Source organism: Strigops habroptila, chromosome 13, assembly GCF_004027225.2.
Source record: "Strigops habroptila isolate Jane chromosome 13, bStrHab1.2.pri, whole genome shotgun sequence".
Classification (NCBI taxonomy): Eukaryota; Metazoa; Chordata; class Aves; order Psittaciformes; family Psittacidae; genus Strigops; species Strigops habroptila.
In genome coordinates, this window is record NC_044289.2 from 9,871,096 (window position 1) to 9,892,759 (window position 21,664).

General features: G+C 43.7%; 1 protein-coding gene, 1 long non-coding RNA gene and 4 other non-coding genes across 16 annotated transcripts in view; all 6 read right to left on the reverse strand.

Moving 5' to 3' along the window:
- Positions 1-1,942: 1,942 nt before the first annotated feature.
- Positions 1,943-7,675, reverse strand: LOC115614991. 3 transcript variants are annotated; one of them, XR_003993921.1, is made up of 6 exons: positions 7,520-7,675; positions 6,778-6,873; positions 5,286-5,419; positions 4,750-4,886; positions 3,759-3,893; positions 1,943-2,533 (listed from the first exon to the last, which is right to left on the reverse strand). It is a non-coding gene; the product is annotated as an uncharacterized LOC115614991 (long non-coding RNA). The 3 variants fall into 3 exon arrangements; XR_003993920.1 differs by lacking the exon at positions 7,520-7,675 and adding an exon at positions 7,351-7,432; XR_003993919.1 differs by lacking the exons at positions 3,759-3,893; positions 7,520-7,675 and adding an exon at positions 7,351-7,425.
- Positions 3,967-4,058, reverse strand: LOC115615434. Its single transcript, XR_003994052.1, has one exon. It is a non-coding gene; the product is annotated as a small nucleolar SNORD12/SNORD106 (small nucleolar RNA).
- Positions 4,959-5,050, reverse strand: LOC115615436. The gene has a single exon (XR_003994053.1). It is a non-coding gene; the product is annotated as a small nucleolar SNORD12/SNORD106 (small nucleolar RNA).
- On the reverse strand, positions 5,491-5,582 carry LOC115615437. Its single transcript, XR_003994054.1, has one exon. It is a non-coding gene; the product is annotated as a small nucleolar SNORD12/SNORD106 (small nucleolar RNA).
- Positions 6,944-7,031, reverse strand: LOC115615438. The gene has a single exon (XR_003994055.1). It is a non-coding gene; the product is annotated as a small nucleolar SNORD12/SNORD106 (small nucleolar RNA).
- A 10,107-nt stretch (positions 7,676-17,782) lies between the features above and the next one.
- Positions 17,783-21,664, reverse strand: part of STAU1 (staufen double-stranded RNA binding protein 1) — a 31,992-nt gene continuing 28,110 nt past the window's right edge. For 8 of the 9 annotated variants that reach the window (XM_030502565.1, XM_030502563.1, XM_030502561.2 and 5 more), the window contains 3 exons: positions 20,854-20,976; positions 19,417-19,502; positions 17,783-18,769 (listed from right to left, as the gene is read on the reverse strand). In XM_030502565.1, the coding sequence (XP_030358425.1) occupies positions 18,682-18,769; positions 19,417-19,502; positions 20,854-20,976 (297 nt within the window). In that variant the 3' untranslated portion in view covers positions 17,783-18,681. Of the gene's footprint in view, positions 18,770-19,268; positions 19,317-19,416; positions 19,503-20,853; positions 20,977-21,664 lie in introns of all 9 variants that reach the window. The other variant, XM_030502566.1, reaches the window with a different exon arrangement.

The window sequence follows — 21,664 nt, forward strand, 5'->3', positions numbered from 1 at the left end:
ATCTGTCCTTACAGCTCCCACTGCACAACCAGCACTCTCCATTCCCTAAAGCATGCTTGCTGGTAGGTATGCTCATTAGATTATGAAAGTAATTATATTAGCAGTTCTGGTCCCTCATCAATATGTTTTTTCAAGACATCATGCTGCTTACATTAATTGAATGAGAAAAATCTCTACCCAGTTTAATAGAAGACTGCTTTGAATGCTAATAGCTAATTTTCCATCACTGCTGTTTCCTACTAAACAGACATGCCAAAGGCCACTATCAGCTCAGTTTCCCTCCCCTAACTACCGAGACTGTTATTTATGCTTTTAAGTAGCAGAAATACCCTCTAAACTTGGAGTTGCTGTAAATAATCTCCAGTCCACTACAGTATTAATTAAGCTGTTCCTATCAGGCAGTAAAAATAACACAGCAATACTTCAAATGCTGCAGGACATCATTCCTTAAACATTTCCTCAGCCTATTACCCATGCCTCACTTTTGCTCTCCCACTACATCAAGCCCAATTGCCCCCGTTGGTGTAGCTAGTTCACCGCACCCCCTGCTGCTTCCAGGCAGCAGCCCCTTGGTAGGTATTTACCATGTATGACCCACCAGAGAAAGGCTTCCACAGGCTCAGAACTAGCAGCACAGGAACCTTCAACAGCTGCCAGATGGCCCTACTCCTCAGGAACCTAAGGAGGCTGCAGGGGAATTGGGTTTTAACCCCTTCCTAATGCACATACCTGCTTGTGCTGCTTCCCTCCAAGAGCACACGGGGAACAGCTACTTCCATCATTAGGCCCAAGGTTTGAATCTGAACCCGCTGTCTGAGACACCGCAGGTTAATGTATATTCCAGTTCTTCACAACAGCTTGATGTGAAGGGGCCATTTACTCCATTTGCATTGCCAGTGGGGTCTACAAATGCTACCAGACCAGGACCTGCATGAGACATCTGCCAAGGTCCATTTGTGCATCAGAGACATCACTCTCGACTGCCAGGCTAATGGGCACAGCAGACTGAGAATGCCTTCTCCCTCCCTGCAGGACAGACTCACACCATTCAACACCTCTATGTGTGCAGACATCACACAAAACAGCTACATTTACACAGAATTTTCACCCCTGCTGAGGCCAGATGTGTACAGTCAATTGATCTGGGATATGGAAGTCAGAGGTACAGGAAGCAATGCATCTTGGGGCTCTTGACTATCTCTCTGGCATAAGAAAAATCTTTAGCTTCCTCCTATTCAGTGGTTCCCTACTTGAAGCACATATGTGCAGTTCATATTTCATTCTCCTTCTTCGCAAACCTGGAAGTTTGCCAAGGAGCATCCAGGGGAATGCTGCAGGATCTGGATGAACATCTGTCACCAAGTCTCTAGCCAGCAGCAGTCACTCCTGCTAGATGAACACATGGCACAAGGGAAACGTCCAAATCCTCACAGCAGCTGACATCAGCTTCCCTTCCTTCCTAGACTGCTGTCACTTCTCTGTAAGACTTCTGTATGGAAAAACGTGCAAAGCCAGTGACTCACCTGGGAACACACTGACCTACACCTTTTACCAGGCCAGCTAAAATCACCACTGAACCATGTTCTACTCTAAGGGAGAGCCTTTGTGCAAACATAGTGTGGACTATACCTCTCCCTCTGGTCCAGAAGACAGACCTGTTGTCAACCTTTCAGCATTCAGCTGTTATGTGCAGACAACTGTGCCCTCGTGATGCTTCCTGCAGCACAGCAGCAGCCAGAAGTCCCAGCTAAGCACTTGTACTTCAGGGTATGTGAAGCTATACTGCCATGAGGTCATGCCCCTTTCCCCTAGCTTGAGGCAGCAGACACCTCTATGTAAGCAATGATTACACGAAGCATTTTTGCCATCCAACTCCCAAAACCAGTTAGGAGATCCAGAAATTGGCTGTTAAAAGCACATAAAGAGAATTTCAGTCACCAGCTGAATTCATCTAGTACTCAGATTTTATTAAAAACAGGTTCTAAACAGTACAGAAATGCACACTGTGCTGCAGCATCCAAGTGCCCCTTCCCTGCTTTACAGGCTGCCAATGATACATTACTAAAGTGTCCTGGATGACAAGGGAGAGCCAAGACTTGAATCCCACCCCTCCATACACATGAGGCCATCCTCCCCAATTTGACAACTGCTCTCTAAAGAAAGGCTTCCTTACTTTTAATGGTTGTGGTAGGGTAGCATTAGCTGTCAGGTGGCAAATGCAGCCCTTGGAGACAAAAGCATTCAATTATATTAAACATGCAGCAAGTTTCAGAATCCATGACAGTTAAATGCCTCATACCAAGAGAAAGAAAAATGTAACACTCTCTGTCTGTAAGTTGGCAGGACACCAATTTATCACTCCTGCTAGCTCTGAGAAAAGACCAGAGCTGCTGGCAGGGTGATGTGAATGCTGTAGCTTGGACAAGTGATCACAGGCAGCAGCATGGAGAGGGGCATCATTAGCAGAAGACAGCTTTCTGCTAGTGCACTGAAATCACAGCAGGTCCCAGGACAACTTCTGACAAATCTCAACCTGTCAAGAAAACAGCCAACATTTTGTCAGTCCACTCTACTGCAAACAGCAAACATACAGCTTTCAAATAGCCCCACAAAACCAGACAGCAAGCATTCCTCTGCAAAATCAGCAGAGGAACAGCAAAAACTTCTTCACAGCCAGGCAGCCCAAACAGGACACACTTAAAACTGTGGGAGCTTTTATAGTACTTGATAAAAACCTGGGAGAGCTGAGCAGAAAATGCCAGAGTACCATATCTGGTCAACTCTACCAGCTTCACCACCTGACACAGACCACTCATACTCTAAAACTTCTGAATTCAACAGTGCTATATAGCTCACATTTATACTCTTCATAGACAGAGGCTACCAAAGAGACTTTGAGATACAACAGCTGCACAAGAGGCACCTAAACAGCAATACAAGGCTGTAACTGAATGAAGCCAGTGACAATAGCTGCTTATCCAATGAAGGGAAGTTCTGTTAAGCACATTTTCTAGAGCATTAGTGAAATCCTAATCAAACAGCTAAGTTTTCAGATGTCACATCATTGATCTTCTATTAAAAAGAAAACAATAACAAAAACTGAAACAAAGAAAAACACCAAAAGCAATCCTCCTGCTGCAAATAGACGCACTGCTGGAAGCTGATTTTCATCCATGCTTCTGCAAGGCATTGAGAATCTTCTACTGAAGGAGGCAAGGGGAATACATCAAGAAAAGCTCCCTGGATCTCTGTACGAAGCAACTCATTTAAACACTGCTTAAATGGGGCAAAAAAGCTGTGCCCTTAAAGTTAAACTGAAGCCTGTCAGAGCTCTCTGCCATTTACTTAAGATCTTTTGAAAGAATTCTTCCACTTTTGATCCTCTTTTACGCATGTCAGATAGCGTTATACAATCAGTGTTACTATATGTGCAGACAGTACCCTCCAGTGCTGCCGACCCTCAAAGCATGCAACGTATTTCCTTGTGATAGGGGTGCAAGTGCATGTAGCCTCAATATACAGCCACATGAGGAACTGAAGCATCCTGCATCTGTGGCATCAATCGATCTGGCCAAAACAGAAGATGCATCAGCACTGCCAATCTGGTGGGGTAAAAAAAACCCACAAAAAAGCTTGAAGTCATTATGACAGATGCTCTTCAGCTGAGCATTAAAAGGCAATCAATTACATTGTGAGAAGCCCTCCCCCCCACCTTTATTTTTATTTAAACCAGTGAACATAGGTGATCAAAGACTTACCATTCAATCCCCCTGCTGCAGGGTCACATGTGGTGAAGTAAACCAGGCAACTCATCACACAATTCATCGCTGCCAGCTACAGCCACCACATCTGGTCTCCAGGAGGTTCAACACACCTTCTGCCTTCTCAGCACCCTACAAGTAAAACCAAAGGGAACAGTTAGCACCAGGCCCTACCAGGGGTGTGGGACACAGCCAACACTTCCCCACTGGTGCATCAGACATGATCTGGCTTGGAACAGCAAGAAATCAACACTGTCGCTCTGATGGGGAAAAAATTTAGTCATCATTTACACCAGCAGGTCCCATGGGGTTATGTGGCTGCACACCCACAGCAGGCGTGCCACACTCCCACCTCCTGTGGCAGATCTGCAGGGAGGGAGGTAACTTAGAGCAGAGGAAGTGGCAAAGCCATGCACACATATGGCACCACTGAGTGCTGAACATCTGCAATCCCCTCACATTCCCTCAAGTCAGCCAGCAAGGGACAGAGCAGAAAAGACTTAACAGCACCTCTCTTCCAAAGGGACACACTTCAGCCAGGATGATTCCTTCCTGCCCCTTATGGGGGCAGCTGCTCTGAGCAGCAGATCATCCCCAGGTCTCCATGCAGGGTGTTCTTAAAATGAGCTCTCTGATCTGAATGCATCAGGGAAAACAAGACAGACCTGTACTCCACCATCCTGCTCCAGCTCAGCCTGCACTGATGCAGCTTGCAGATTCCTTGCCCTCCTGATTCCTGTTCACTAGCAACACCTGCCACTTTGGGCATGCTGAACAGGAGCAACACAAGGCACAAAGGACCTAATTGCAATGCTTCCAGATGAGGGAAACCTCTATGCTTTTACTTCTACAGTATCTAGGCTAATGCTCAAATTTACGTATCAGCCGAGTCTCTAGTGAAAAACTGGAAGCAACTCCCTTGCAGAAAGGTGTATCTCTTTTTTTATTTAATTTAAACCAGCAGTCAACAGTTATTCCAAGGACTTACCATCCCTACTTGCTAGCGGTTCAGCCATGGTGGAGCAAACCAGGCAACTGCCCTCATGACACACTTCATTGCTGCCATCTACAGCCACCACATCTGGCATCCAGGAGGTTCAAGGCACTCTCTGCCTTTGCAGCACCCTATTAGAAAAACGAAAGGAACAGTTAGCACCAGGCCATACCAGGGGTATGGGGCACAGCCAACACTTCCCCACTGGTGCATCAGACATGATCTGGCTTGGAACAGCAAGAAATCAACACTGTCGCTCTGATGGGGAAAAAATTTAGTCATCATTTACACCAGCGGGTCCCATGGGGTTATGTGGCTGCACACCCACAGCAGGCGTGCCACACTCCCACCTCCTGTGGCAGATCTGCAGGGAGGGAGGTAACTTAGAGCAGAGGAAGTGGCAAAGCCATGCACACATATGGCCACCACTGAATGCTGAGCAACTCCCTTGCAGAAAGGTGTATCCCCCACCCCCCTCATTTTTTGTTTTATTCAATTTAAACCAGTGATCAGTTACTCCAAGGACTTACCATCCTTACTTGCTAGATTCAGCATGTTGGAGCACACCAGGCAACTGTGCTCATCACACAATTCGTCACTGCCAGCTACAGCCACCACATCGGGTCTTCCAGAGGCTCAGCAGCCCCTCTGCCTTTGCAACACCCTATTAGAAAATCAGAAGGAACAGTTAGCACCAGGCCCTACCAGGGATGTGGGACACAGCAGCACTTCCCCACTGGTGCATCAGACGTGATCTGGCTTGGAATAGCAAGAAATCAACACTGTCGCTCTGATGGGGAAAAAATTTAGTCATCATTTACACCAGCAGGTCCCATGGGGTTATGTGGCTGCACACCCACAGCAGCCGTGCCACACTCCCACCTCTCCCAGCAGACTCATGGGCACTGAGTGAATTCATGCAAATCCTTCCCCCAAAAGAGCTGGCTGATTGGCATGTTTAACAGGCACATGGGATGGAAATACTACAAAAACCCAGAGAAAACAGTGATGTATGGGGCTTCAGCAGCAGAGCACAAGACAGATGTAACAGAAAAGGAGGAGGCAGGAAAGAGGTAAGAAGTTACACATTCCTGCAGGCGCAGCCTTTATGGCCATGTGAGGCTTCCACCTTCCAATGCAAAGGTAGGTCAGCTGGGCCATGAACAAGGCACAGGCCATACAGTGAACACTACTACACACCTACCAGCAACGGGCAGGGCAGGAAAACTCCAGAAGCAGCCCCTCCTCCGAGGGCCCACTGCAAGCAGCCCAGCTCTGCCCCATGCCAGGCCTGCAGCACAGCCCCATGTGCTTCCAGCAATGCCTGGTCCCCAGCTCGCTGGCCACAGGGCACTGAGCACTCAACCCACTGCCCCTCCCAGGCTGTGGACTTCTTGACCTGCTGGATCTGCCACCTTGCACACAATGGGAGTGAGACGAAGCAAAAAGGGCCTGGTGGCAAGGCTTCTGCAGGAGAAAACCCTCTCTGCTCTCAACTCCACAGAATATGCGCTAGTGGTCATACCTACATATCTAAAAGAATCACATTATCATTAGGGCTGGAAGAGACCTCTAGAGATCATCTAATCCAACACCCGTGCCAAGGCAGGGCCACCTAGAGCATGTTACACAGGAACGTGCCCAGGTGGGTTTTGAACGTCTCCAGACAGGGAGACTCCACAACCTCCCTGGGCAGCCTGTTTCAGCGCTCTGCCACCCTCGCCATGAAGCAGTTCTTCCTCATGTTGAGGTTAAACTTCTCGTAGTTTAGTTTATTGCCACTGCTCCTAGTCCTGAAAAGAGTCTAGCACCATCCTCCTGGCACCCACCTTTGAGATATTTATATGCATTAATGAGATCCCCTCTCAGTGCTCTCTAGACTTAACAGGCCCAGAGACTAAACGTCCCCAGGGACACCAACCTGACAAAGCATTGCAGAAGCAACTCATTAACTCTTCTGAAAAATAATTTAAGAAGTACCTATTTTTAAGCCAGTGAGGCACAGTTATTTTAACGACTTACCATTCCCCCTTGCCAGAGGCTCATGCATGGCAGAGTAAACAAGGAAACTGCTCTCCTCGCACGCCTGACCCTGCGGCATCAGGTCTCCCGGAGGCCCTGCAAGGGAAGCCGAAGGGAACAGTAAGCACCGGGTCTCACAAGTGCCTGGCACCCAGCGGCGCTTCCCGCCGGTGCATCAGACACGACCTGGCTTGAACAGTGAGAATCAACACTGTCGCTCTGACGGGGAAAAAACTGTCATCAGCGGCACCAGCGAGCCCCCGGCCCGGCCAGGGGAACCACCATCACCTCCCCGCGAAAGGCGGCCAGGCGATCGCTTACCGAGAAGCGCCGCAGGAGCGCGGAGCAGAGCCCTTGGGGACAGGGCCCCCGAGGCTGGACGGGGAAGAGGCGGCCATGCCACTAGGCCTTGCGGCCCCGCCGCTCCCTCAGCGGGTGGGCATGGAAACGAGGCCGGCGGCCGCCAGAAGCCCGCCCAGGCAGGATAGGCTACCAGGAAGGGGCAGAAAAGAAAGGCCCAGGACCCACCAACCCGCCGACCGCGTCGGGAGCCTACCCACGACCCACAATCACCTCAGTCACGCCGGAGCAAGAGGGCGACAGGCCCCACGCGAGGCACTTTATAGGGTCCTCGGGGCCCGCCCCGGCCCCGCCCGCGCCGAGGCAGGAGGGCGGGCTCCGGCGCCATGTTGGGCGGTGCTGCCCGAGCTGCGTGAGGGGATGGTTTCCTTTTTCATCTTACCTTCGTCTGCCCGTGGATGGGTTCCCGCTCCTCTGGGAGGCCGTGGGCAGAGCCGTCCGCTCTCCACTGCGGGAGGCTCGGAGCCGGTGTCCCGGGGTGCGCTCGGCAGCGCGGGCGGCCGCGGCCGCCATTTCGCGGCGAAGGGCAGGACGGGTGCGGGGCGTGCTCGGCCGCGCCGCTGCGCCCTGGCCCCGCTCGTCTCATGGCGGTGCGCGCGTGTGGAGTCTGCAGGCCCACCCCGCTGTGCCCGGGCTTCATGTGGGGAGACGGGCTGATGCCGGCTTAAACAAGTATTTCATTGTGTATAAAGATGTGGACAAGGCTACAAGGTCAGGCGTGCAACAAGAGGACCACATGTTTTCTCTCAAATAGATGTGGGCCTTTCTCCTGTCAATAAGGCCCGAGAAATAGGTAAACAGCTGCAAAAGGAAACAGCTAAAGGAGCTTTTCAGAGTTATAAACTAGCCTGTTTGTAACTGTAGTTAATTGGCAAGACTTCCAGTGTCCTTAACTAACAGATTTCTATAAAAGGGTAAAAATGAGTAGGGGTATTTCTCACCAAGTGACCCCCAAAGACCATTCCTCAAATTCACAGCGTTTGCGCTATGGCTTTATCTACCAAAATTACCATATGCTATGAGTAACAAGAATTGCGTGGGCATTTTCTGGAATTATGATGAATATGCATATAATAAAGGTATATAAGCTGTAAACTGTCTCTTCTGGGTGTGCATGGTAGGCAGAGCGATCCCCTCTGCACCCAATACCATAATAATGTTGGCTTTCTAACCTATCGTTCTGCATAGAAAGTTTATTTCCGAGATTTCGGTGACAGGGTGAAGGCGGGAGGGTGCAGCCATGTGCCTGTCCCTGCACTCGGAGTTGGGTCCTGTGGCTGCAGCCTCCCACCCAGATCTGGCACCAGCACCACGGGGCAGCCTTGGGTCCTGCTTCAAGTGCTGGTACACACCATGTGTCACACTGCAGGGGGGTCCAGAGACAAACAGATGCTTGTGGCATCAGTACATGTAATGTGCTTTGCTGGGATGGGCGGGTATAGCTTTGGAAATTAACTTTTTTTTTATTTTCCTTTTAGAAAAAAATTAGGTTCAGAGGCGTTTAGTGACTTGTCCAAAGGCATGTGCAAGTGCAGTGGCAACATCAAGCCAGTGATCCAACCTTAATCCAGAGCAGGAGCCCCCAAACAGGTAACTGAAGGACTGGCTGCTATACCACTGTCCCTCTCCCAGTTCAGGCTCCTGCTGATGCGCGACTGGTTCTGCTCAAGTTCGTGTCACTTAGAGGATGCCCACTGCAGTTTGGAGAACACAGCACAGCAGCAGTTACCTTGCTTTTAGGTGGCCATAGACAGGCAATTTGTGTTGTGTTAAATAGGTTGCCACTGAGTAATGTGAGGAATGGAACAGAGAGCAAAGGATGTGTCTTGAATGAGAACAGCCTGGCTTGTAACCCAAGCACTGCTGTGCGCTGCGATTTTATAGCTATAAATTCACCTCGGAAATGGGGCATGAAGGTCAGCCAAGCACAGCGTTTATCCCTCACCAGAGTCGCTGCATAGTAGAGGGTGCCACCGTATGATTCAGAAGTGTTCTCCAGCCATGGGCCCCCCTCCCAGCACCTCCTGGGGAAGGTAGGAAATTTTGTCACTAGAGTAAGACCAACTAAAGAGATGGAGTTGAAATGGAGTCAGAGTGCTAAGAGGCAGGAGGACAGGCAAGGGAAGGCACAAAGCCATATACCAGTTTTCCATTGGCAGGGTGGTCTTTTGGGGTGAACACAGGAGTTGCAACAACCCTGAGTTACGCAGTAAGCAGCTCTGGTCTAGACTAGCTCAACATCATGTAATTGCTCCATGCTTTAGTTTTTTCTCTTTGTAAAATACACACTGGTTATGCTGAGGCACCAGGCATAGCAGTTCAGTTGCTCACTCGCTCACTCGGAGTTGCATGAAATGGGATGTGGGATTTGTCACCTCAGTGCTTCAGCAAACCAGCCCTTACTTTGGTATCAAGCTTCTACTAACTGAACAAGGATTCAGTGGCAAGGGAACCAGATCAGGCTGATTGCAAGGTGAATATGTCCTCCGGGACCAATGGAAGGGGTAGTTCAAGGATGGTGCTTGAAACGTGATGAGAACAAGAAAAGGCACGTGGTCAATTTGTTGGCTAGTTTGCAGGCGTACAGCTGAGGCTCTGCAAATCTGCCAAGAGAAGCCACGTGAGGTATTTTAGACACTCTGAAATGAGTAAGCCTATCTTGTTTAATTCACCTCCCTGTCTAGTAGTATCTACAGACATAAATACCACAAGTACATATATAGGCCTTACAGTGTGTTTGGTGTAACACTGCATAATTCAGCTACCCATTAAAATGCTTTTACCAAATTAAACGTGCTTGTAGGCAACTAATTCTTGAAAGCAGCTTATCAAACAGGACCTGTGGAATAAATCTCAATCCCATTAATCCAAGTTCCAGAACACCAAAAGATGAAAAGACAATCATGAAGGACATTTTAAGAGGATTACAGGGAAAACTAATCTTGTTACGCTGCAAACCCATGTCACGTGCAAGAGGAACTGTGAATGTGATTTGTGTTGCCTAGCTTGGCAAGGAAGGAAAAATGGGAAGATCTGGGATGTTAAACAGCTGCAGCAGAGCTTAGTATCAAATTTACTTGACTTCACTGGGTTTTATTCTCCGTGTCAGAAAATGTTGAAAATCTCTTTAGCTAGATGAGTTCTTCAGCTCAGTCAGGGCTCGTTGTAGCGAGACTCATTTGAGTGAGGAAGTTCCTCAAGAGGCAGCAAAAGTCAGAACATACACAAGTCCCAGTTCTCTTTATTACTTACTTGGGGAGGGACCTCTCCTGTGGCGCATTGCTGGCCAGATCAGGCAGCACATGAAGGCTTCACAGCCGATTAGCAGGACTTCTGGCTGCAGGACTGCTCTGTGCTTTTCTTGCACAGGCTGGTTATTCCCAGCAGTTATTCCCTGTGCGTGCTCTGGTAGGAGTCACACACTCTGCCTAGCCTTACATGAGTGGCTAAAGCCAAGGAAAGAGGTTGAAAGGCAGTTTAGTCACGTGCATTGTTTTAAAAGTACCACGACTTCTGAAGAGTGCTTTTGCATTGTATGCCAGCCTTCACAGGGACATGTTTTCAGCTTCTTCTGAACGCCAACACTGAGTGCTAGCAGAGAATCATTCTTTTCTGTAGGAAGGGGAAACCTGATGAAAGAAGAAATGTTTCTGAATTGCTAAACAAGACCTTGTTAATCTCATGGGATGATTAAATATTTCACATGCCGGCATCCAACTGCTACATTGTTGCGATTCAGGGTTTTTCTTTTCAATCAGAACTGAATATTGCAGAAAGCCAAATTTTAATTGGGATGCAACCTCTGACTTCCCAACATAATAACCTGAACTGAAACCCCCGTACCAGATGTCTCCAATATTCAAGAAAATTCTAATACAGATTGTAATTTTCTAGCATAAAGTTTTGTAAGATAATAAAAATAATAACAAAAAACAAGCTGTGCATCACAAGCCATGAAAAGATCTCTCTGAACTGTTGTGTCAGCAACTTCACTGTGGAGTATTATAGTAATAAAATAGTGCACTGACAGGGTATTGGGAAAAAAAAAGTGTGAGCATGTGCCAAATCTCACACCCTGGTCTTCTGGACTATGAAAAATTCCAAATACAAAATTCACAGAATGGCTTAAAGGGCAGTAAGAAAGAAACTGCCATAGTTTGGTTGTGGAGCCAGAATTTTTCCAGCCTGCAGCTACAACTAGAAACAAATGAAGACTCTGAATGACCCAGCTGAGTTTAAGTAAGAGACCCAACAGGGAGATGTATTCAGATTTACCAGTTTAATAGGCCTAGTTGCACAGACATTATGTTCTCTTTTTTTCCTTTCTCCAGACTGTCATGGGTTTCCATCCAGAAATGACAGAAATGGATCACAGCTGCAGTGCGACTGTAGCAGGATCTTCAGGCCAGTTTGCAGCAGCAGGTTTAGAGGTCAGTAGCTATGGATCACAAGAGACACAAAGCACTCATATGGAGAGATCCCAACATTCATTTTTTCATGAACACAAGTCTTACCTAGGGACACTGCACTGAGTCAGGGTCAGTGCAGAGCACTACACCTTGCAGGACTAGGTCCTTTGCTGATTTTTATGCATCTGCTCAGGTTTAGTTTTGTTCAAAATGTTATAACAGTATTTCCAAGCTCAGATAAACCATTTAAAACGTGGAAACAATAAATGCCTGTTGGACAAGCAACTGCCTTGTTAACAGCTTTGTACTGAGGATACAGCAATTTCTGATGCTGCATGACACCAGTTAAGATCTTGCAAAATTACTGGCTAATCTCTACAGAAAACATTTTTGGAGGGAGAAGGGAGCTTTGTTGGCTTACAGATTACTTTGTGATTATTAGCAAATGCATTTTACATAGGCATCGATGAAAGACACTGCTCTGTCAGAAAGAGATGGAACAAAAGACAAAGGAAATGGTAGACTAATATGGTACTACTTAAAAGTTACTTTAGAAATGTTTATATCCTTCTTTATGTTGCAAAAATAACTAAGTGGTTTTAGTCCATTTACATGGGAGAAGTGTTTCAACTGCAGCATGTTGAAAGAACACGTGCAAGAACACATTACAAGACTTTTCAGCTTAACACAGGTGGAAATGCTTTGGCTCAAGAGGTAAACAGCAGTTTAGTTCATCTGAACAGTGTGTTATTAGCTACGATCAGAAAGGCACCACATGCCTTGCTAGTGGCTTCTTGAGATCAGGGGGTGTCAAAATAAGCAGTACAGAATAAAGAGAAAACACATCTAGAAACTGAGTTCCCAGAGCAGAACCTGGAGCTATCTTCAAACAGCTCTATTTTTTGCACTGAGTATGACAACACTCCAAGGTAGTCAGGTGAGGAGCACAGGACCTCACGCAGCCCTTATGGCGAGTACAGCTTGCTCTGTTTCCCGAGTTTGGAAGAACACCTCATAGAACATTTTGTTGAAATGTGTTTCTCTCTAGGGAGAGGAAAGATACTTCATATGCTTCAGAGATGCAGGAATCTGTCCATCACAAGTGAGGTCGTCTTAAAGCCTGCTTTAACAGATGTTACTCTTCTAGGAGTAGCAGGAGTTCATGGAGAGGAGAGGAGGGGAGGGGAAGAGAGTAAGCATCTATAAAGTAAAACCACTAGTAGAAAGGGAGGAGTGAACATACCATATAGCTAAAGGCTAAAACAGGTTTTCAGAAGAAAGGGCCAACAAAAAATACTGATAGACAAGAAACAAGGAAGTAATGTCAGCATTTACAGGGAATTTGGAAACGCTTTTGGTCCATTCCCTTGCTGGATGGACCAGAGGACCGTGGGCTCAAGTGTGTGGAGTTGCAATATGTGCAAGCCTGTGCATATTCACGGTTTGAATACTGGTTGTGTGCCTGTTTGAAGGCGGACTAGCTTTGTTTAATGTCCAGCCTAAACACAAACACCACACTCCGCATGCGGCACAAGACCATTAAAACCAAGAAAGTTACATGCAGCTGACTGATGAATGACAAGACGTCTGCATTTGACCCAGTTTAAGTATCACTTTAATCTAGGTACATCTTCCCTGTCTGCATACAATAATGGACCAGCAGAATGGGGAGGGGATAGACAGTAAAAGCTCTTAAATAACATTTTTTTCTCTTTTAAACAAAAATCAGCTATAATTTCTACATCAGTCCTTTAGAGATGGAAATACAAGAAGTTAAAACGCTCACTGAAAACACCACTTAGCTTTGAAGTCAGTACAGTACAAGAGAAAGCACAACAGAGTTATTGCTAGAATGCTTAAAGAGACAATTATTTGAATGTAATTAGCCTTTGTGAGTTTGAAGTAGCACATTTTCTTCAAGTTTTTATCCACTTTAGTAATTAAAAGAACTTGGTGGCTCAACATTTTAGTAAGCTCCTCTACCTACTTACGCTTTAAAAGGAATTCACAAACTTCTTATGCAAATGCAGTGGCAGTTTGTAGGACAGTTACACGGAATCTTATTTATGGCAAACTACTGATGGATTTATTTTTCCAGTGATGCTTTCCTTTCCCAGTTGTTTTTTCTAGGCAAGAGCTCAATGTTAAAACCAAACTGCTGCGTGAAGCCAACTATGAAAGCAGTGCTTAGCAACCAGACACAATACATATCTGTACTGTGATGTGCTTGGTTGTGGCTTTAAAATGGGAGAACAGCAATTTGGGAGACTGCACCCACAATAAAATAGGGACTAGAAATTAGCATCTCTTGTCCCAAACAGATTTTGTATTTGGGCTTTGACATAAAACATATCAGAGGTTTTGTCCCTTAACATAGGGTTGGGATTGCCGCCTTTGGGAGCACTCATCTCCCTTCTGAGGGGGGGACAGGGAAAAAAAAAAAAAGAGGCATTTAAACATAAAAGACTATCTTTTGATTGGAAATAGTAAAGATAAATGAAAGAATGGTAGCAGAGGATGAAAGCATTGAGAGCATACTCTGAAGAATATTTTCTGCATCATTAACACAGGACACTTAAAATCTAAAGCATCCCATATTAGCAGGTTGCTAAAAACACTGACATTGGAAGTGGGAGAATGACTGAAGTTTAAAAGCACTATAATTTTTTCATTGCTAATCAAATTTTATTTTTTTGCATTAGGATACTGCCAGTGGTATAACAAAATAGTTATACTGGAGAATAGAATACACTCTTGATTAAGGTATTATTCACCATCTGTGTGCTTTTATTCAGTTCTAATCCACAGATTAAATGAATACCCTAGAGATTTTCATTTGCTCCAACAACTTATTTTTTTCCCAGCCTCTTTCCACAGGATGTTCAGTTCTTGCTCAGAAGTTCCTGAGTTTTAAATAAGTGTACGTGTCCATTTGACAGGTAAAGGGAAGCAATACGGGATGTCACAGCCACAGAGATAAATATGAGTGTTTTCAGATTTGTAACCACCTCTGAAGCAGCATTCCTTTGTCTGAGCTTAAACAAACAGTCTAAATAAAATCACATAAATATAGAAGCCCTTAAGGAAGGTATTACATCAACTCACACTTACTCTGTTGGTTTCTATCTGCAGACCTTCAAAATAAAAGAGCAAACAATTACATGGTTGCCTCACAAAAGATGATCCGTGAAGTGGTATACACACACCCTCTCCCTTCCTGCAGTTAGGCACTTTTGGAACCTCCACCATTTGTCTTCATACATTCAGACAGAATAAAACAATTTTTAACTTTGATCAGTGGGTTAGAACAGAATTTTGGTTTCATCCTTCAGCAAGGCAGTAATTGCAGTGGAACTCCATGTACAGCTACATTTTGTGTTACTGAAATTTGGCCAGAGAACTGACAACACAGATAACTGCCCTGCTGGCTCCAGACTCCCTAGCTGACTCCATTCACATAGGACTTATCCTAAACCAAAACAACAACAAAAAATTACAGGAATGTATTTTAATGTATTATGGAATAAACGGGTATCACAGTGAATCCAGGCTAATTCACATTCTATAGGCACATTATAGCTATCCTACACGTCAACGTTCCCCAGAATAAATTTTCCACAAATCCTTCTTTTCTGTAAGATCTCCATCCTGAAACCAAGAATGATGCATCATGAAAAGTCATATTTCTTCTTTTGGGGGGTCAGGACTTCCCACTAGTGAATAAAATATTCTGCTTTAAAAAAATTCCCTGACCAATTTTCGTTATTCCCCTTTAACTTTTATGTAATGCAGTTGTTTGCCTCAAGGACAGTAAACTGACCCATTCAAGAAAGATGATACTCCAAAATCCCTGGATGAACATGGACTACCTTCCTTCTGGTACACCAACTTCAGCATGCAGCATGTTACTTCATACAGGAGACTTTTGAGCAGCAGTCTTCAAGCTCAGTAACAGAGCACTGGAACAGGCTTCATTTGCAGCACCATCTACTAAGCCACTCTTCATGTTCTTATACAGGGCATTAGGACCAGACATTTGCCTGCACCTCTTCAAAGAATAGTGGCACAGCACCATTCTTCTGACAATTACATGCAGCTGTATAATTGTATGAATAAGAAAAGGCTTGAAGGAAAGCAGTGCAAAACCTGATAGAATTTAGAGGTTGCCTTAAGGCTTTGAAATCTGAGAGAACAGTCATAAGTGCTTTCTTTCCAATACCAGAAGATAACATGCAGACTGGAGTCTGTCAAAGTCTAGACATGTGAGGGAGTAGAGGCAGACAGGACATTTTCTTTGGTGAAGGAAAATGTATTACCTACACTGTCAGGTCTCTGCTGATCTTAATTACAAGCTGACCTGCTGGAAAATGAACATCAGTATTTCCAGAATCTGGTTTCCAAACTCCTCAGCTACTTCCTTTGAGCCTGTATTCTCCACATGGGGAAGTAGGATGGGCAGGCATTAAGAAAGGTCCAAATGAACCTTTCAAGTTATATATAAGGAAGAAGTTCGTTACTGTGAGGGTGCTGAGGCACTGGAAGAGGTTGCCCAAAGAAATGGTGAATGCTCCATCCCTGGCAGTGTTCAAGGCCAGGTTGGACAGGGTCTTGAGCGACATGGTCTAGTGTGAGGCATCCCTGCCCATGGCAGGGGTGTTGGAACTAGATGATCTTAAGGTCTTTTCCAACCCAACCCATTCTGTGATTCTATGAACAAGACTGAAATGCACTGAAGTTCAGTCTCATTCTGCCATATCACATCTTCCGTCCCCCAGTGACCTGCCTCCTCAGGAATCACCCTCACAGTGCTAGCCAGCTGGACTGCTGCAGTCACAGAACTGCACCTTCACCTCAGATTTCTCGTATTTGTGTTCTTTGTAGAACATTTTAGTATCTGTGGAAGAAGAGTGTCATATAAAACCTTCAGGGGATTACATACCATACCATAATCATTCTTCCTAGCCTTTGCTGCATCAAGCACAGAGGAGACAACAGAAAAAGCAAGTGGTTGTAGTGCTCTAGAAATAACACATTTTATCTAGAACTCCCTTTGGCTTACCTAGAATCCACACAGTGACCTGAAGTCTTCCATAATGCAGCTGTGATTACAAGGCCTTTGACAAAAGAACCTTTTCTGATGAAGCACCTCTAAGATGACAGATGCATGTAAGAGTACTGAAACAGAGGGATCTACAGCAAAGTACCTTAATTCAGGATCATAGGAAACAGCATTCTCAACAAATGAATGCTGCAAAACAGTCAGAAGAATAGGCTTTAATCCCATCCGGAGAGAAAACTAAGTAGCAGCAGGTAAAGCTAGGGAGACCATTTAAACTGCTGTCCATGTGGTACCTGTTTTCCAGTATAAATTGTTTTGGTAAGTAGTAAGAATTTGCAATACAAAGCCTCAGCCTAGCAAGTTTCTTTTAATTTTTAAATGTACAGCATTTTAGTTCTACAAATGTAAAAAAAGAAAAAAAACCAAACCAAAGAACCCAAAACCTTTACAATGTTCTTCTTTTTTCCGCTTATAATGATCAAACCAACCTGATTCAATAAAATTTGGTATGCAGTTAATGTGGCCCAACTGCTTTTGATAATGCAAATAAAATAGCAGAGACATTCAGCTTTGAGACACAGCGTATGCAGTAACTGCCTTCTGTGACAGGCACTACCACACGCACTGCAGACGGGTGCTTACAAGTGCTGCTGTAGGTGACCAGTTAAGCACACACAGAACCTAGTTCACATCCAAATGATACACTGTCACGTCGTCAGTCTATGGTGCCAGTTTCTGTTGTTAGAGGGAAAGTTCTGTTTTGAAAGTACTACCCTCCAGAAATTACCAGGTGCAAGGCAAGGTTGTGACTCAAATTACAAGCAAACAAGGAAACTTAAAAGTAGAGACTTAAACTTCGAAATCATACCAACCTGTTGTGCCAGGTTTCTTGTCATAATCATAACTTTAGTTTAAGCTCCCATTAATACAGTTGCACTAACACACTGTGGCACAAGTAACAAAATGTACCCACGTTACTTTTGAATTTCCTTGACCCTGCCAGGTTTTCACATCCTCCACATTACTAAATAGTAGTTATTTATATGTAATTGATACCCATTGTACAGTTACTCCATAGCTTTACAATACTGCCCATACTATATCACAAGCATTACAAATCCTATAAAAAAAGCAGCCCCTGTAGTGGCATACAAGAATAAATTAACCAAAAAAAAAATTTAGTATTACCATTTATTGGTGACAAACACTACGTTTTACTTACATTCCATGGGGAGAAAAAATTCCAGCGTAAACAATGAACTGAAGCAGTACTTAACTTGCAAGGCTATCGTGCTTTACCTGGACCATATGCAAAAACTTTATTGCGCACAGTCCGGTGCGCAATAACACAACATCAAAAGCAACACAGTTTATATATAAACATAGGTAATTTTTTTCAGCCCTACATGGAGATGTAATTAAACAGTATAAAGCACTCAAGGAAAATCAATCTGCGGTTTTATATGCACTACACTGAGATCATATCCTGTAATGTAGTGAGCTGTGCGCCATCTATACACACAATCTTTAAAACATAGATCAGAGATCATTTAAAGTCACGTTGCATTCAAGTTTCCCGCCCCCCCCCCCCCCCGAAAACTAGAAATTAACCAAAAATGATCAAAGTTTAAAATTCCTAAAGTGTTTTAATTCATTCAGCCGTTGGATAATTAAGCTAAATGCGAAAATCCTGGACTTTTTAAAATGGTGGGCACACAATTTGTTTCCAGTGAAACTTCGCTATTTCAATAAAAACAAAATAACCACATACATGGATATGATCTTCCCAAGTTAGTTCACAGATAACATGTCAGTCTCAGAAGACAAAGTTTCTAAACTGTGCTATTGTTCTAGATACAATTAAGAAACTTTTAAATGAAAAATTTATAGTGTCATTTCAATCAAAACAACATAATGAAACTAAAAATTTATCACTGAAGAAAAAGCAACGGTTATGATTTAGACACTACAGTAGGTTGTAAAGACTGTAGCACTCTAAAACAGTTAGGTTACATTAATAGGAAGCATTTGATTTTCTCTGGTGCTTTCAGGTTTGGGTCCAGTCAAAAGCCATTTTTAGGCAGTGCTGTCCAGTGTTTGTCCCAAAGTGTTTGAGTTAGCCGGTTTGAGAAGAGGGTCACTTTCCATTTCTTGTTTCACACATCTACAAATGAGAAAACACCTGTTACTTAGGAGATAAAACACTGTTGCCATGAATAAGGTGCTTCTAAATCACATACAAAGAATTTGAGAGGCATCTAACAATTTGTTTCCACATAACTTCTTTCCATTTTTAATCAATTAGCACATTGTTAATTCCACCATTTTGACAGTTTATTATCTAAATGGGAGGTTAAGCTTTTTCTTTCCCCATGGTCAAAGGGAGTAATTTGCAACCCCTCCATGTTTCTGCTGAAAGCAAGCTGTGAAACCTACAGGTTGTTTACATGTTGCATACAGATTTCTAGAAAGAGAAGAGCAGCTGTATCACTTAAACACACCGAGGAGTCACACTATTTACAAATACACATAAATGAATAGGTGAAGAGAGGGATCACAGGCAGAACTGCTCTGTGTCACAGCCATCACATATTAACTACTTGCTTCTGCTTAGTAATTTGCATTTGACAGGTGAAAATGACAAGCTTGATCATAAAACCTACCCTCTGATCCTTCTGAAGAAGGTAACAGCCTTTGGCATTTTAACTTTTCTGTCAAAGGAAAAAAACCCTCACATTTTATTTGTTTCTAGAACATCACAGGGTTAGAGGCTTCCGTTAATGCAAGGGAAAGTCAATGGGTCACACTCACACAGACATTGGTCCATTTCCCGTTCTTGGCATCTCTGTGGTTTGTTGGTCCAACTCAGACAGCAATTTTAAAATATTCAATGCAGCCTAAAGAAAAGAGAGAGCACTCAGCAACGCAACCTGAGCCCCTTCTGTTAACTCAGTGAAAGGACCAGGGCTCACTTAAAGTAAATATTCTGATTTTGGTAATATATTTCCTAAGATGTGTAATTATGGTGGCAAAAAAATGCAGTGGTGTAGTTTCATCTTGCAATATTAAACAATCAAATGGTGCTGTGGCTAGGGCGTTCCTTTGTGTTTGTTTTAGCAATGGGGAAAATTAATTACTATTACTTATATATAATTACTACTAACATCATAAATTAAGTACTACTAACATCAAGGAAAAAGACGCTAACTTAGTAACGGCTCAAAAACTGTACAGAGCTTAAGATAAAGGACATTAAAATACATAGAACCAAAAAGTTCTTTGCAGAAGAAGAATATAAGTTACACAAGAACCAAAACTACAAAACTAATAGGGCATGTGTGACTGTGTAAAAGAGTCAATGTGACGTGACTACTGCAAAAGTAAGTCACCTCCTTTGAGAACTGAAGTTTTGTCACCTTTATTCAGATCAATTTCAGGTTTCCCTTTTCAGAGCACGCCTGATGCATTATGGCATGGGCATTAGCAAAAGCTGAGTATCTGAACAGAGGCAGTTCTCACACTTACAGGAGCTCTTTACAGCGGGATGTAGAGATGGGTGGGAAAATGTCAACATTAAGTGGCAAAGATCAAAGAAATTTGTATCAATTATAGCCATTAGAAAACTGCTGCAAATTTTTTTTAGTATAAATTCAGCAAACGCAGGTTCTCCTAAGTGCATTTATATATTGGAAACTATTACTTTAGCCCACAGTCGGGGCACCACTGGATACAAAAAAAAAAAAGAAACTCTGCTACTGTTAACAAAAGATGTTATTTATAAAGGGGGCTTAACAGATGTAGAGCGTCTCCTGCTATTTAATAGTGAACTGCATTTCTTCCATTTTTGGATTCTGACAGAAAGTCTGGTAACATGAACCCAGGTGTTACAGTGCCCAGTGAAATATCAGCCCATTTTGTTACAGAAAATAATCTGATAAGCTCTTCCTTTTTATACCTTTTCTTTAACATGTGCTCATGCAGATAATATCATGATAAAGCAAATGTATTTTTAATAGACAAAAATTGTGAGCATGTGTTAAACATTTTAAAGGTTATTTAGATTCGATTTGGATACTGTTAATCAGTTGTTACAGCAATCTGTGAAATATTAGACAAAAATTAGCCAGGGAATTGTACAGCATTTAATTCACTGCTGTGCAGCAGTAATATGAAACCTTGGTCTATCAGCTGCATCCCTCAGTTCACACTGAAGGGCAAAGAAAAGCATTTCAGCAATATTCATCATACCATGTCGTGGCAAGATTCTACATCCTTTCCAATCCCATGGCTGATCAGTGGTGGCTGAGAGGAACAGTTTATAAGAGATACAAACTCATTCTTGTTATTTTTTGGAAAGTCTTTATATTCAACCTGAAGAAAAGAGAAGGATTTAGCTCTTTTAAATTAACCACGTACAGGAAATATACCACAACTGCTACAGATTATTTACCCCTATATGAAGCTGAACCTTACTTTTAATCATTCTGTCAGCCTAACTAATCATTTTGCCAGCCTAAACTTTGTATTCACCTGCAATGTTTTTTTAGTAATCAGGAGAGCTTTGCAAGTCTTCTGATTACAAGTGGCTACTTAACAATGATTGTTGCTGGGACCTTTTTTCTTATTATAGCCACCTACATTTAAAGGTTTCCTCATTATACTTTTTAATCCACTGAGCTCATTTAACATATCAATATAGGAACTTACACACAATTCTGATTAAAGGGACCAAACACATGAAAATATACTGCTTACAGTAAATGTTAGTGGAAGAAAGATTATTTAAAAAACCTTGATTTCAGATCAGCCAAGTTCAAGTTCATACTATGTTCCTACATCATGACAATCAGAAAATGCTGCTTTCAATTTTGTTCTTCCAAGACTTCAGAGTAGAACTGAATTAAGGCTGAGGATGCGGTACAGAAGCGCACAAATGAAAACTATATAAGAAAGCTGTGAAATTCAGTACATTTCATAGGTAAAGTAAAACATTTACACGAATTTCAGCTTCACAGGCAGCCTTGGAATACGTCAGCCACCAGCAAAACTAAAAAGCTTT